The 17,534-nt window shown below is 31.8% G+C and overlaps 1 protein-coding gene across 1 annotated transcript; it reads left to right on the top strand.

The window, feature by feature from the left end:
- Positions 1-5: 5 nt before the first annotated feature.
- Positions 6-13,757, top strand: LOC111694814 (uncharacterized). Its single transcript, XM_023463843.1, has 12 exons — positions 6-762; positions 1,851-3,128; positions 3,547-3,634; positions 5,165-5,265; positions 6,461-6,540; positions 7,082-7,143; positions 8,307-8,418; positions 11,727-11,823; positions 12,652-12,726; positions 12,866-12,929; positions 13,007-13,095; positions 13,400-13,757. The coding sequence occupies exons 2-12, from the start codon at positions 1,852-1,854 to the stop codon at positions 13,611-13,613; spliced, it is 2,259 nt and encodes a 752-aa protein (XP_023319611.1). The 5' UTR covers positions 6-762; position 1,851; the 3' UTR covers positions 13,614-13,757.
- The last annotated feature ends 3,777 nt before the right edge of the window (positions 13,758-17,534 follow it).

Raw genomic sequence — 17,534 nt, 5'->3', positions numbered from 1 at the left:
TATGATAATAATATGATAATGTTTTTTTCTTAATTGGAAATTTCTTTTATAAAAATCACATACTATTAATTATGATTAAAAGTGTTCATTATGTCATATGCCTCGCAAAGCTTTAAAAACGTGTACCATATATCGTAAAACTATTAATTATGTTATAATTGTAAATTTTTGATGGTAAAAATAAATTTATTTTTGTACATCGTAGATACATCATTAAACATAAACTATCGAAACATTAGGGTTAATAATGAAATTGTTTATGTAATAAAAATACAAAATAATTTTAAAAAGTTATTTTAATTTAATTTTCACGTTACTTCGAACAAAACAAGTAGACAAACGTTCTCTACTTCTGTCTCAAAAGCCAAAACACAATCAAAACTTGTGAAAAACTTGGCTTTCTTTAGACTTTACAATAGCTCCCAATTACTTTTACTTTCATATATAAATTATTTAAATATGTTTATTTGCCAATATCTAGGTTGAACCGGATTTACCTGAACCCAACTCCAGGTATAGAATATACCAGGGGGAATACAAGGTGTAGTGTACACCCGGAGTAGGACGGAGAACTAACTAGTTGATTCGCAACCTCCAGTCCACGAACTGTCCCATCTAAATATTAAATAAACAAACTTAAAAACAATCCAAAAAATTCAGAAAGAAAGTCATCAAAAATGTAAAATGTCGTCACAATACTAAAATAAAACCAGGAGAATAAATATACAGTTCAAAAATACTTATTTAAAAAGATTAATTTAGGGAAATTTTCATTTATTTTAGGATAAAGGGAATAATTAAGTTTTCCGACCTAGCTGTAAAAGATTAGATTGTCATCAATGTCGTCAAAATATTTCCTTGAGTTTTATATTCAAATTGTTTTTATATGTTTTGTCAATTATGTTTTAAACAAACAAAAAACGACTCCTTTTCCACGTTATTAAGCAGATAAAGGTTAAGAAGGTACTGTTATGAATCGAGCGTTGAAGACATGTTTTGAAGAAGGATTTTGTAGAATAAAATAAAATCTTCAATATCTTGCAAACATGTCAGATCCGACATTTCTAATAGATCTTTCCTAGAAAGAAAAAGAAAATTTTTGTTAAATTTTTTAAAACATTTTTTTTACGTAAAGGGTGTCCCACAAAACATGACAGTTGATAAATAGCTATGAATCCATATACTCCATGCACTGTATTAGATATTAAAGGCTTATTGCAGTTTATTTGGTTAAAAAATATTTTGCTTAAATATATTTTACTTTGAAATCAATTTTACTTTAACAAGATTCCCAAAAAATTATTCTATAATTTTCTTTGGTATCAAACAACCTAACGAATAATGGAAGAAGACATTCTAAACTATTCACCAACTGTCATATTTCGTGGGACACCCTGTAGTTTGTTCTCAATTCATGGTACAGGGATAAAATGTCAATCAAAGAAAAATACTAAAACCTTTTTATCTTACTAGCCTTAGAGGGCGCTTCGCGCCCATCTTCTAAATTAATTGTGAACATGTTCTCTTTCTGTACATCGTAAAACAAAACAAAAATAATTCGCGGAATTTCACAAAAAATTTCGTGGATTTTCAAAATTTTCAAAAATTTAATGACGATCGAATTTTGATGGAGACAAATATTTAAAATTTCAATCATTCATAAACCTTCCCTGGGCTCCCTAGATGTCCCACAAAAAATTTGGGCCCGATCGGTTCAGCCGTTTTGACGTTTATTGGATACAAACAAACAAACAGACAAACAGACAGACAGACAAGCCAAATTTATATATAGATTAATTCAAAGAATGTCAAAAAATAATCTTTAACAAACGAAATGAAATATAAATTAGAATGAACGGGTTGAGCAAGACAGGAAGAAAAGTTGTTCTGTTGAACTACACTGATCAGGAATCAAATACTACTACTATTGATCTTCGTCTCAGCGGAGATCAAGATCTAAGCAGAGATCAAGAGTTAAGCGGAGATCAAGAGTTAAGCGGAGATAAAGACGTAAGCAGAGATCAAGAGTTAAGCGAAGATCAAGACTTAAGCGAAGATCAAGAATTGAGTGTAGAAACAGAATTAAGTGGAGATCAAGAGTTAAGTGGAGATCAAGAATATATTAGCGATTACCAAGAATTTATTGGAGATCAAGAACTTAGTGGAGATCAAGAATTTAGTGAAGATCAAGAACTTAGTGGAGATCAAGAACTTAGTAGAGATCAAGAATTTGGTGGAGATCAAGAACTTAGAGGAGATCAAGAACTAAGTGGAGATCAAGAACTTAGTGAAGATCAAGAACTTAGTGGAGAACAAGAACTTAGTGGAGATCGAGAACTTTGTGGAGATAAAGAATTTAGTGGAGATCAAGAATTTAGTGGAGATCAAGAACTTAGTGGAGATCAAGAACTTAGTGGAGATCGAGAACATAGTGGAGATCACAAACTTAGTGGAGATCGAGAATTTAATGAAGATCAAGAACTTAGTGGATATCAAGAACTTAATGGATATCAAGAACTTAATGGATATCAAGAACTTAGTGGAGATCAAGAACTTAATGGAGATCAAGAATTTATCAAAAATCAAGAACTAATGGAACATTATGTAGAAAATCAAGATTTGAAAGAAGAGAATGAATATACATTCTTTAACAAAGAAAATAGTAATGCAACAAGTTTCCGTGACTACATCTTCAGTTCAGAATCAAAAAATGTAACTTTTTCGGATAATTTCCAAGAATTTCAAAATGTAACTCTTAACATAGGTGTTGAAGGGGAAAAGATCAGGGATGCAGTCGAAGCTGATCTAACCAGTGGTGAGATCGGTTCAACATATCTTCTGGATTTTGATCCAGGTTCTGGAGGTATATTTGATGATTTTCTTGAAACTGAATCTGGCTCCGGGTACTCTGGAAGACACGGGTTCGGACTTTTTAACGGTTTCTCCGAGGAAGAGAGTTTGAGAAACATCTCCGGAACTCCGGAGGAGGAGCTGCACCTGCTCTTGAGGAACGTGACGAGGACGGTGGTGAGGAGGGAGGAGGAGTATGAGTCCAACCTGGCGATCCTCATCACACTTGTCATCCTCTCAATACCTCCGGCAATCTTTCTTATTCAATTCATTCTCAGGTTTATATTTAATCATATTATTTTAACTAAAGGGACTCATCGCGTAGCTTTAATTGACCAATGGTTTAAAGAATTACATGCCTAATTCACAGAGTACCATTCAACCCTCTGTCTAAAATTTTCTTTAATGACGACATAGGGTAACATACAGGGTGTCTCCTATCACATTATACTTTTTCTTAAAGACGACATTAATACATCGTATTTACAGTTAAAACTTTGAAACACTGAAACTTGTAAATTAAGTCGAAAGCCCCTTTTAGAAATGTTTAATGATGAAAATGTTACTAAAAAATTGTCTCTGCCTTCTCTATGTTTTTTTAATGGTAGAATTCAACTTTTTTTTTCTTTGTGATATTTTAGTAGATACTAGATACATATGAATAATGTTTAAGAGATTCAACTAACTCTATTTTAGAAGAAGAAAGCGATGGACTGGAATCAATTTAATTATATCTTGGAGTAGGTTCATCACGCTCTTTGCTCTCATTCTTCCTATTAGTAAGGTTAGTAAATCCATTCTATAAGTAGGTTAGTCAATCCTTCCTATTAGAAGGTTAGTCGATCCTTCCTATTATGTATTAGTAAGGTGGTTAATCCTTCCTATTAGTAAGATTAGCCAATTCTTTCCATCAGTAAGGTTAGTCAATTCTTCCTATTAGTAAGGTTAGCCAATTCTTTCTATTAGTAAGGTTAGTCAATTCTTCCTATTAGTAAGGTTAGCCAATCCTTCCTATTAGTACGGTAAGCCAATCCTTCCTATTAGTACGGTAAGCCAATCCTTACTATTAGTAAGGTAAGCCAATCCTTACTATTAGTAAGGTAAGCCAATTCTTACTATTAGTAAGCTAGTCAATTCTTCCTTAGCAAGCTAGTCAATTCTTCCTATTAGTAAGGTAAGCCAATCCTTACTATTAGTAAGGTAAGCCAATCCTTACTATAAATAAGATAAGCCAATCCTTCCTATTAGTAAGGTAAGCCAATCCTTCCTATTAGTAAGGTAAGCCAATCCTTACTATTAGTAAGGTAAGCCAATCCTTCCTTTTAGTAAGGTAAGCCAATACTTCCTAGTAGTAAGGTTAGCCAATCCTTCCTATTAATAAAGTTAGTCAATCCTTCCTATTACTAAGGTAAGCCAATACTTCCTATTAGTAAGGTAAGCCAATCCTTACTATTAGTAAGGTAAGCCAATTCTTACTATTAGTAAGGTAAGCCAATCCTTACTATTAGTAAGGTAAGCCAATTCTTACTATTAGTAAGGTAAGCCAATCCTTACTATTAGTAAGGTAAGCCAATTCTTACTATTAGTAAGCTAGTCAATTCTTCCTATTAGCAAGCTAGTCAATTCTTCCTATTAGTAAGGTAAGCCAATCCTTCCTATTAGTAAGGTAAGCCAAGCCTTTCTATTAGTAAAGTTAGTCAATCCTTCCTATTAGTAAGGTAAGCCAATCCTTTCTATTAATAAAGTTAGTCAATCCTTCCTATTACTAAGGTAAGCCAATCCTTCCTATTAGTAAGGTAAGCCAATCCTTTCTATTAGTAAAGTTAGTCAATCCTTCCTATTATTAAGGTTAGTCAATCCTTCCTATTAGTAAGGTTAGACCATATATTCTATATAGGAGTTTTAGACTTTCTATATTTAAAATACAAAAACAATTCCTTGAAGTACCTCTGGGCTTCCCGTAACTAATTAATGACTGTATTTGTGCCAGGCATAAGAATGGTTTTGAAATATTAACCATGCATGGCAATTGGGAGGGAAGGGGCACAGTGGGGTAATATGGAGGTGGATGTCACAGCGGGGTAGTATGGGGAGGGGGACTGTCATTAGTTATATTATATAATATCAATATGTCCCTAGGTATATTTACCAAAAAAATTGTTGTGAAGAAACTAACAGTTGTTGAAAACTTTGTCATTAGGTTGTGTACAGTATGGATCTTGAGTGTACAGCTGTACATCTAAATATATGTACCTAGGTTGTGTACAGTAGGGATCTAGAGTATACAGCTGTACATCTAAATATATGTACCTAGGTTGTGAACAGTATGGATCTAGAGTGTACAGCTGTACATCTTCTTCTGCCTGGGATTATTCTTCATGAGAAATTGTGCCTAACCATTGCTGTACTGCTCAGGTAAAAGTTCCATCTATAACTTTAAAGTACAGAAATAATTGACCAGTAAAACATTTTTGTCGCCTAGGATTTTCTAATATTTGACTTTGTGCACTGTGCACTGAAGTCAGAAATTTAGTTTGTTGAATTTCAGGATTAAATAGATCATCAAATCTTAACTAAACTATGTATTTATTATTTATTTAGCTCATCGAAATTATCTCTAAAAAACAAGATCTTCTTGCTTCTTTCTAATTCAAAGATTAATAAACAAAGCACAGTGGACTAAGGTTAATTTGAATTCGAACCAGCCTAACCCCTCTTGTACCGGTCTTAGTAACGCGCGGCCTATCATAGGCCTATATGACCTACCCCACTAGCCTAGTTTAGTCAAGGTACTAATGCAAGGAAAGTTATTTCAGAGGTGTACGCAATTTTTGTACTGCAGTGTACTGTCTTTGGGTGGAAAAGTAAACACAAGATGGATGTCACAGCCTGACCCATTTTCACAAAAATAATCAATGAAATATTTTGTCATAAGAAACTTTTATGTAAATTATCAAAATTATCAAAATTAAATGCGTTTAACCTCCTCGGATACTAAACGAACACTGATGCATCTATTCTTGTTTACAAATTTCGCCCAGAGAGAACTGGTTTCAATATGTACGCAAAGTATACGCGACCGCAATTAACTTTCCTTGCATTAGTACCTTGATTTAGTATGAAAGACAATTTTCTCTCCTTTACTCTAAGCATGAACTTAAATATTTAGAATTTTAATGATCAAAGTAACAATTTTCAGTTTTATTTTATGAATGTCACTGTATTCGATTTTTTTAAACTTCTTAAACATGAATAGACATTTTATTGATTGCATGCAAACTTATTAATACAAAACAAAAACTTTTTCTCCCTGGTCGTCGAACTTTTTTATTAAAAACTTTGATAAAATTTTTTTTTCCATTTATTTTTCTTTGATCTTTTGTTTTCTATGTTAGACATTTGTGATTAGTTAATGATCATATACATACATTTTGTTATAGATTGTTTTTTTTTACTGGCACATTTTTAGTAAGTTATTGTGTTTTTAATTATTTTTTAATTAAGAAATTTTTTTTAAATCAAGCTTTTGTTTTTATAACATTGTTGGTATAATTGTTTTTAATCATAATACATATTTATTTTTTGAGATTTAATATTTATTTTTATTTAGATATTTATACATCTTTAACCGTTCCTGGATACTTCGTTCCTATCCAAACATCATTCCAACCCTCACACTTTTGGCTTTAGGAACATTACTTAAAATTTTCTGAATTTTTGAAAAGTAAATGTTTCGTCAAAGTTTTACTTTGTTTTGTCCCGGTTTCCAAAATGTAATTTATATTTTACCCCCCTCTTCTTTCTCTTCTGGATTTTTTTCCATAGCACTGTATGTTCCCTGTTATACAGTTCTATAATCTTTTGTTGAATATTACAGCCATTCTCATTTATTTAACTTTTTAATACTGCATAGTTTTATGATTTTTTTTGGTCTTATCATTATCGGAAGGTTTTTTGTGTGTTTTTGGTCCTTTCCCTCCAAAAGAAGTCGTTCTTTACTGACGCGGCAATGATTTAAAAAACAGTGTTATTGTTAAAAATTTACGCACAATTTATGATTTCATTATAAAATCTGTTTCTCAAGATTTTTGTTTATAATGGTAATTGTATAGGAGATTTTAATGTAGTCCCCATCTATCCGTGTTATATGGAGCACCCTTTTCAATAATATTTGTCCAAAACATGATTTTTGAAATCCCGAAGGGTTTAAAAAGTTTTGTTTGTTCTGCAGGAGGGATTTTACTCTCGCTACCCTTTATATCTCTTACTAAGGAGTATCCTCCACTCTTCATGGTAAACTATATAAACTATATACAAATATGGCGAAAGATAATCGATGACTATAGATTGTAATATCTGAATGATTTGTTTAAAATTAAATTGATTTTTTACGGTCTAAGTCGTATGTTGCAATTTTCTCAATTTGTATTATTGTATATGAATAAAAATCAATAAAGCAATGCACTGAGTTTCTCAAATATTCAACGAGTCGGTTTTTCTTACAATATATTTATGTACAAAAGATACAAAAAATACAAACTTTAAATCGAACGATACTTATACAAACTAAATATTATGAATCAAATCAGTTTCATCAAAATAGGGGAATTCTTCAAGGGAACCTCAGTTTAAGGGAGCTGATGATCAACTAACTCTCCTCCTTCGATTTTGCTCCATCCTAGGATCGCATTTAACCCTAGCTACCCCGGGGTTGTTCCGCCCCCTCCCCAACGCTTGGGTCTTCAAGATAACGGAAAATTCGGCGTCGCTTGGGTTATTTATAGAATCCAAATGCAAACTCAAATAAATCCGTTAGGATTCAAAATAGGACTCTAAAGTCCAACCGTAGGGTTAAAGATGGGGGGGGGGGGAAGGGGGCATGATTCCCCTTGGTAGCTATGATCTCAGCGATCCAAAAAATCCTTGAATTGCTGATCGTAAAAGATCAACAAAACTCGCCCACTGTTACAGTATGGACGCTAAGTTATTCGGTATGCGACGTCTTGAACAATTTTCTCCTTATAGACGCAACAGATAGAAGTAAGATTAGTAGCGATCAAAAGCGCTTTTTTATCGCATTAAGCCTATACCCCATTTCATTTTTCGCGAACACTCCCTTTAAATAAATATTGAATTGAAATTAACTTGAAATTCTTATTTCTGCTATGTTAAAAAGCTTATTATATCTAGAAATAATGATTGCAAGAAAAGTAGGCAAACAATTCATAAACTTACCATTTAACCAACCTTAGTAAATAATGTACAATTCCACCTGTACATAAATATTTTCATGGCAATGTACAGGCTGGGAGAGTACAGAATCTCTAACCTTAGTTAATTATGTACAATTCCACCTGTACATAAATATTTTCTAGGCATGTACAGGCTGGGAGAGTACGAATTTTCAAACCTTAGTAAATAATGTACAATTCCACCTGTACATAAATATTTTCTAGGCATGTACAGGCTGGGAGAGTAAGGATTCTCCAACCTTCATCTTTCTGTTCACGTACATAGTGATCTGGATAAATACAGTTCTAGTAGATATTTTCTGTTTTATTAGAATAGGTAAAACCATGTTTGTTCATTTATTTGATTTATTTCAAATTGTGCTAAAATAAGGGTGAAAATGCTCAAATCCACCTTGCACCAGTTCTTAATCTTTCTTTGATGCATTTTAAAATTTGTAAATGTTGCTTCTACTTAGTTACTTAGGACAAAAACATTTTTTAACATTTTTGATGAAATAGTTTCGCCTTTATAGTAAAATATAGTTCTAGAGCTGCTAGGCTTGTTTAATTATTCATCACTAGTCAATAATTAAATCAGTCAATGCTTGACATGCTGATGGAATGGCAGAGGCTGAACTCCAACCTTCGAGTGTGCGAGGAGGGGAAGACTTCACTGCCGCGCTAAATTAAAAGCATGATTAAGGGGGGATGACATTTGTAGATCGGGATTGAATCCTAGCCGCAGCGCTCGGCCCAGAAAGTGTCATAACTTAACCTAACCCAGAAAGTATCATAACTTAACCTAACCTGTGGCCGCAGCGCTCGGCCCCCTAGCCTGTCCTAGCCGCAGCGCTCGGCCCAGAAAGTGTCTTAACCTAACCTAACCCAAAATAAGTACTAATTTAATTGAAAATTGTTGAAAAAGTGGTGATGTACAAAAGTAAAATCTGCAGTGAAGTCTTCCCCACCTCGCACACTCGAAGATTGGAGTTCAGCGTCTGCTTAATAGAACCATTTTGATTTCTTAGGTCGTCTTCAACTTCCTTTTTACTTTGCTTTACAATACTTTCGAAATCAGAACGCAAGACGTAATATTTGTGTAAAAAAGGAGATTAGCAATTTTACAAGTTTATTTTTGTAAGTTGTTGTACTTTCATACTTTCTAGCCTTATTGTGTGTGAATCTTTTAAAATTTAAGTTTTAAAAGATTGGAAACCTGATTCTAAAGAGAAAGCTCATTTATTGTTAAGATATGGTTAACCCAAGTAGTTAACCACACGAAATAAACCTTGAACATTTATCAATTCCAATCTTCAGATTTTAGAATCAAGTTTATATCAGTTTAGTTTGAAATGTTGCATATTTTCAAACACAAACACTCTGTCTACAGGGTTTTAGATTAAAGAAAATAGTTTTTTTTTGTAAAATAGAAAAAAAAAGAATTTCTATTTATATTTTACAAAAAAAAAGTTGAACCAGTAACCCCAACAAAATGCTATATTTTGAGATTGGAATAAACCTGTAATTATGTACTTTGATTGAATAATTAGAAGAAGAAGGAAAAAAGAATTTTGGATCCAATACATGCTGCAGTTTTAAAAACAACTTACTAGCAAACTGATTTTAAGTAATACAATTTTTTTTTTGGGGGGGGGGTGTGGGAAAAAATTGGCTCCAATAAAAAATCGGGAAGATAACATGCTTTTCATTGAAAACGGTTTTGTAATTGTATTGTAAAAAGCATTTGCACATTTTAATAAGCAAACCAAGTGTTATTCAATGGCCTAAATCACCGAAAGAAAAAAGGTTTAATTAATGTTAAAATTTTAAATATTTGTAAAAAAAACATTTAATCAAGAACTGAATGCAGTAAGATCATAGAAAATGGGAAATTTATTGTCTCAGTTCGTTATAAATCTTCAGATTAATGAAGTACAACTTGATTGAAAAATTGGGAACAAACCCTTTATTTTGAATGGGATTAATGCATGTTATTTGTTAATATTTGATTTTAATCATGGAGCAAGAAACAATTATTATTAAAGTGGTTTTTCTATTAAAAGTTTTGCTTTGTGCATATTATAAATCAAATAAATGAAACATAGAATGTAGTTTTATATTGGATTTTTAACGAAAAATACAACGCTATTTCATGTAATAATGTACACAAGAAACATAAATGGTTTAGTTCATGTTATATAGGTAAATACTCTTGGCTAATTAATATCCTTTAATACATGTATATACAAAATTGTTAACACAAATTCGAAATATAAGGAAGACGATCCTTGGTGAAGCGCTTGTGTATTACAGCTGACCGCGTAAGACTCTCGATACAAAGTTCCTTTACCGGTTCAACAAGGTGGAACAAGAGCTACTACCCCCCCCCTTCTCCGCCTATTCAGAGGGGTAGTGGCGTCAGTCAGCTTGAAACACTTAAGACGTTCACAACTCCGTCTCAACCCTGGCTCCTTCATGATGGTGATGCAGATACCGAGCTAACCGCAGACACTGCTTACATCTAGCCCCACAATGTTCCAGAGTTCCAAAATTATCATGCATTCCAGAGACAACATAATTTCTCAATCGCACATGATAAAACTGCGATCTCTCTCCCTTAGTCTGAAGCCTAGGTGTGGTGAGCAAACCTGCTGTCAAGATATTGATGATCTGCACCACCAACATGAAGCTCTACAAAGCTCCCATGATGTTACCACTGATGTTCGTCAATAGTTTTCTTTGCTCATTTCTAACCAACCAATTTTTAACCCTGTCTTGGGCAAATATTTCAAAACACTTTCGTTTTTTTTTTAAATAAATGTTAAGAAATATCCATTTAGATCTCTTTATTTTAATATTATAACTTTTAAAGTCACCAAAAATATTTTATGCACAGCCAGTACAGGGTGAGTCAAAAAAAGGATGAATAGCAAGATCTTACATGGAAATAAAGCATTTTTTGGTAATCTTATTTTTAACAAATGTGTATGAAATAATATTTTTTTTGTTAGGCAATCTGAAAGACCCTTGTAAAAAATCCGTGAAACTATTTTTTACTCAACTAAATTAGTAGAAAAACTAAAGTGCGAGAATATATTATTTCTATCACACCTTAAAATCTTAAACAGATAAGATCTATAGTTTCGGAGAAAATGCGCGAAATTAAATTCAGAAAATCCGCAATTTTTCTTTTGAAAAAAATCATTTTGGTGATTTTTATTCTTTTAAATTTTTTGAATAATGTGAATTTTTGAGAAAGGTAAAATATCTAAATTAAAATATTAGGAAAATTCGCATACAAAAGTGTATTATTAAAATATGTTCTTCAAGAAGTAAAAAAAATTCTCAAACGCTTTTTCAATTAGATTTAAAATTTCCGTACAATTTACTTTACGTGTCTGGTAGCCTCAAATTATTTACCTTTGAGTTTTGGCCTTTTTAAATTAGGATTATCTCGACCACAAACTTGACAATGAGATTATACTATTAACTTCATTTCTGAACTCTTGGAACAATTGATGGTACACAACTTTGATGTTTTAAATTAAGATTATTTTATCATACCGAATTATTAGTTTGAAATATCAACATTTGGTTGCAAAGACAAATTTGAGTTTGTGGTAAAAATTGAATTCCTTTTTTTAGTAAACTTCATGAGAGTGAATAAGCTGAGAGTAAATGTCGTTGCTGATACTCACAATGAGAATCTTGCTATGGTTAACATCATTAATAGTACTAGCAGGTAGGACTGTCTATCGTTAATTAAATTAAATCAAAAACGATCAACATTGGTTAAAGAAACAACGTTGTTAGTTCGTTGTTTTTAAATCGAATTTTTCTTTTTTCAAAGAGTAAAAATGATCCATCCCCACAAGCAGGTATTCATCAGCATTCATCGTTCTCATTCACAAGATCATTCAGATCTCCAAGATCATTCTCATTCCCTTAAGATTATTTTGGTTCCCAAGATCATTCAGATTCACAAGATAATTTGGATTTTCAAGAGCATTCTGATCCCCAAGATCAGTCTTGGCTCCTAAGATCATCCAGAGCTGGGAACGTTTAAATGGTGGACATCAAGATTAATGCTAGATCTCCTCTTTTTCTTAATCTCCAGATTAAATAAAGCTTGTTCCCCTCCTGTTATTGATCTCCAGATAAATTAACCGATCGGGATTAAGGATACCTTATTCTAAAGTTCCCAGCTATGATTACCTAACAGATTCTGATCCCCAAGAGCATCGATCTGATTTCTAAAAACATTTTAAGATTATTCAGAGCTTTTAAATGGTTTACTTTCTCAAAAACAATCAGCGTTGATATCATTGCTATTAATGTTATCAATAAGAAAATAGTGAACAAAAAGCAGTAGTAAAATCATGATAATTTTAATTACCAGTGTTATTGACATTTTTCTCATTAAATTCAAAATAATAACATTTACCTATTGTAAAATGATGACATGCCTTGCACTGTCTTGAACAAGTTTTTTAAAGCAACCAATGAGAAAACGGCGTTCATTGTTTGAAAAATTTTCTTCAAAGTTTTGTTCACAGTGCTTTTATTTCAGTTTGTTGATCTGGTTGGTCACATGTGTATGTATGGTTCCAACTTTGCTTCTTCAGTACGCCAGTCCTTGGGACAGGTTTGGAGCAGACGCCATTTTTAATTAAATCTATTTCTAAATGTTAAAATAAAAACGATTTATGTAGAAAACATAACTTTAACAATATATATATATATACATTTCATTTATGAGGTTTGGCATTTTTTTATGTTTTTAGAAGTAATGAGGAGGAAAAAATTACAGAATACTATTATACGCTTATTATCATCATTCTCAACGTGGTAAATTCTAACTAATTAAACAAATTCTTAATAACTAATAATAATAATTAATAAATAAGAAAATTAATTTCTTCAAGGTTGTTCCGCTCTGTATAATCGGGAGCAGTCCTGAGATGAGACATTACTTTAAAAAACTTAAAGCTAAGGTTGAACAATGTGGAGAAAGGTAAATATTTTAGAGAAAAGATCATAACTAAATTCTTTAGGAAAATTAAATTTATGCTATTACATTTTTTTAACAACAGCATAAGAATATATTCTAAAAAAACTAAACCATAAGGGAAGAAAGTTTAAGTTTTAAATAAAAAAATCCTCTGAAATTGTTCAAAATCAATATGGTGGTATTTTTAGACAAACACAAACTTCCGGAGTATTTTTTTCGAATTTATCATGTTTCCTTTGTATTTATAGTAAAAAAGGACAAAAATGGTAAATCTGCCTATTTTTTATGAATCTCTCTTTTTGTATAGATATTGTGGATGTACAGTTAACCAAAGTGAACCAGCAAACCGGGCCGAAATCTACGCCATTACAGAGGCTAGAGGAATAGAACCGGTTATTGGAAGCAGAAAGAGAGCTGCGCGGCAACGGCCCACTGACCAGGCCGGAATGGGGACCCCTGGCGCTAGTACACGCAATCACATGCACATGAGAAAAGAAACTGCAGAAACAGCAAACATTTAGATCTCTAATTTCTTTATTGTTTAATTTAAAGCATTCTGTTTTTGAAATTTGACATCAAAAAAGAATCATTAATAATTTAATGAATACTTAATAATAAAAATCAGAAAATCCAATCTAATGTGCACTTTACATAATTGTTCCGTTAACGATTATAGTTCCAACCGTTACAAAAAAATTCCAGGTAGCTGTTAGTTTTAAACATAGATAAAGATAGATTGTGCATAAGACGACATTTTTCATCTTGAAAGATATAAATGTACAGAGATGTTTTAAAGATATTCCTATTATATAGATTAACTAGGTCGGTTGTGAACATTGGCTGTTCTTATGTCATTGAGTACTTGTGGTGTACATGAGTTCTGTAGAGAGAAATTTAAGTTAGTTTATTCCTTCTCATGTCCTTCTTCAGTTCTCGTCAATATGATATATTGCTCAGTGAAATATTCATAGAGAATAGAATATATAGAGAGGAATTAAAAGAATCTCTTGGTATGAATTTTTTCAGTCCCTTTCAGCCTGAAAGGGAATTCAGTGTACAAATCATGTAAATGTTCACAAATTATATGCAGTAGAGTACATTAATACAGTATGTTCCCTAGACTATTCATTTCAATTTCGAAATTTTTAAAGCTGTAAAATAAACTTTATAATGAATTAGGTAAATAAAAACATCATTTGATTTATAGTTATAATGGAAAATCATCGTTTGTACAGTGGAAGGCATAGAGTCTATGTGAAATGATCATTTATCAAGTATGAAACCAGCCTATTTCATAGTTTGGTTTTCTTTTAACAATAATTTTAGATTTTCTATAAAATGATATTCCAGGGCCCAACAGGTTACATAGCATAAATATGTGAAGTACACCTGCAGTATGGAAACAGTACAACAAAATGGCCGTTTTACACTTTTTTCTAGTAAATTCCTCTCTATATATTCTATTCTCTATGGAAATATTGTTGTTCAAATAGTTCCATTCCCGGAGTTATTTTACACTCTATTATGAAATCCATTAAAACACCAAACCACCCCGCTTATCATTGTAGTACACTTTGACCCTTAGTTCGCGGACTGTACAATTCTTGGTGATTTTGCGTACATAAGCTATCTATGTTTACTTATTTATCTATGATTTTAAAGTTAAGAACGGATCGTTTGTTTAGCTAACGGTATTTTCCGTTTAAAGAAAAGTTATTTAATGATCTAAATTTTAATGACGGCGTTAACAGAAGAAATTTTCACTAAACGGTTTGTCAAATTGTTAACGGCGTAAGCCGTGATAACGATTGTTTGTAGTATTAAATACGTTATCATTTTGCCAATGCTCTAAAAATGTCCATAAAAAATTGTTTACAGTTTATCAAATTGGATTTATGGCACGTTTAAAGCACGTTTCAAGCAGTTACCAAATTTCAATAAAAATTCTTTTAAAGTTCAATCATATAAAAAAGGGGGGGGGGGGCTTAAGACGACATTTAACAACCGTTAACGGACTCTGGACTCTTCCGTTAATTTTCGAAAACCTCCGTTTCCTTAACGGAACTTTGCTGAGCCCTATTAATGCTATAAAGTCGTCTTCCTATTTCTGGTTATCACTATAGTTTTCAATTTTTGTGGAGCACAAGCTTCAAAAACCAATAAACAAAATAAAAATATTCCAGAATAAACTGTTGATTGTAATCTTTTTCGGAAAATTAAAGACAAAAATAGAAATGCAAATTTTTTTTTAAAAATTTTCTTTTTGTTTGTTAATTTTCTTGAGGTTTTAACAATTTTTTTTTATCGATTTTGATTATATCGTTAGAACTGACGAGCGTCAACCCAGACCGAAATATATTTTCCATAAATGTGGAACTAACATCTACTTTTTTTTACTCTACAGAGGTTTGTTCCATCACCATCACCGAAGTTTAAAGCAAAAGAATGTATTACCCAAATAATAAGTACAATAGATGGCACTGGAGAATTCGCAAACATTCATAAAAGTTGTATTTATGTCGAATTGGTAACTTAACATTGCAGTTATCAATGTCTGACAAATAAAAAAAGAAATAAGTTCTCATGGTACTGTGCTGGCCTCTTTCTAATAAAACTTTTAACTTCGTTTCCTTTCAAGTCAAATCGTTCTCAAATTTTCACGGATTTCTAAAAATAATAATAATGTCGACATTAAGAAAAATGTTAACTTCGACCAGCCATAATAAACATTTCAATAGGGTTATGCGAGTTGTCACAAAAATCTGGGTTGTAAGTTTTAACCTGTGATTGAGGAAGATTGCTTAAAATTTTCAGAACAGGGTCCAGGAAATATCACCAAATATAAAAAAATGAGTAAGGCCTAAAATATTACATGTATATTTGAAAAAAAAGTTATATTCAAAGCTATGATGTAGGTAATGAGCATATATTTCATCCATGACACCATGAATAAAGAAATCATTATTAAAAATTTAAAAAAAAAAGATTTTATGAAGCTATTCTGTACTTCATCATTCATACTCACTTCATCAGGAATTTCATATTGAACCTGTGCTATAAAGTAATCATCGTGCTGTAAAGGTAAATTCGCTGTACATTATAGCAAGTGGGCTAACAAGTTTTGATTGGTTTCCGGACTTTCTCTAAAGGATATTTAGGATATTTTTAAAACAAAATAAAATTGAAATCAACTTTATATTTTGACTTCTGCTTTGTTTCAAAGGTTATTTGATTTAAAAGAGCCATTGAAAAAAGACGAGTACAAAAACGTTTCATAAACTCAATAACCCTATTTTGGCACGATGTGCTATAAAGTTTTTGAACTTAGATTTGCTCTTAATCTCGAAGGTTCTCGCCTTTTTCTGAAAAGGCTTGAACCTTCTCAATAAAGGGAAAATTTCTGTCCAACAACTTTAGAACACTGCGAACCAAAATTACAGTGTTATAAATAGTTAAAAAAACAGAAAAATTATTGAATATAAAAATAGATTGGTGTCACAAGGATGACGACCTTTATAGTTTCCAACTGATATTGTTTAGATTTAAAATTTTATTATTGAACTTTTTCAGTTCTCACAAATTTTTAGAATAAATTTTATTTCTACAGTAGAAACCAGAAAACAGGGAAACTATTTTTCATATAACAAAGAATAAATTGTTGTATTGGATCTCCAAGTTCAGGATTTTTAGGCCTAGCACCGGAGATCTTCAAGACCAACGAGGTAACATAGAGTGATGATGTATGCCAATCCTTTACTAATTAAACAGGCCATGTACTTTACTTCCAAAGCTAAGGTCAATCTGTATATTACAGTACTCGGGGTTGATTTCGTAAAATATTTAAATGGAGAATTTGTTTTCCATGAAACTATAAAAATCCACTACTACTTTATCGTGTGCAGGATTCCATTTCCACAGGAAGACAAACTATTACAGTCTTTTACAGAGCAATATTTCATCATTAATAAACTGTTCTGAGAAAACTGAGTAAAATTCAAGATACAAAACCTCCCCATACACTTGTACTCTGAAAGCGTACTGCATATCTCTTAACATCCTTTATAAGTTAACTATCCCAAGTGTACACTCAGGACAATACACACGGAGAGGTAGCTCCCTGATTCAGACTTTAACAGCATTCTAGGATTTATTACTTTTTAAACTAAAATAAATTTGAAAACTTATATGTTTTCAACAATAACTCCTTTTATTGAAGAGCTGTTTAAAACATCTTCTTTTCTAATCCCTATTTCTTTGAAACCCAATGTCGTAAACCTTAGATACTTTAAACTATATGAATTATTTTAGGTTAAATATCAAAAGTATACACCATCAGGTTGACCAAGATATGAGGCTTTACAAATTTGCTGAGTTCCTTTAGCAGATAAAAAATATCCAATTTGAAAATATTTTAAAAATCCATCTTGGTTTCTAGTCCTTCT

Source organism: Eurytemora carolleeae, unplaced genomic scaffold (assembly GCF_000591075.1).
Source record: "Eurytemora carolleeae unplaced genomic scaffold, Eaff_2.0 scaffold205, whole genome shotgun sequence".
NCBI lineage: Eukaryota > Metazoa > Arthropoda > Copepoda > Calanoida > Temoridae > Eurytemora > Eurytemora carolleeae.
The sequence above is the reverse complement of the archived record's forward strand: the minus strand, read 5'-3'. Positions and strand labels throughout refer to the sequence as shown.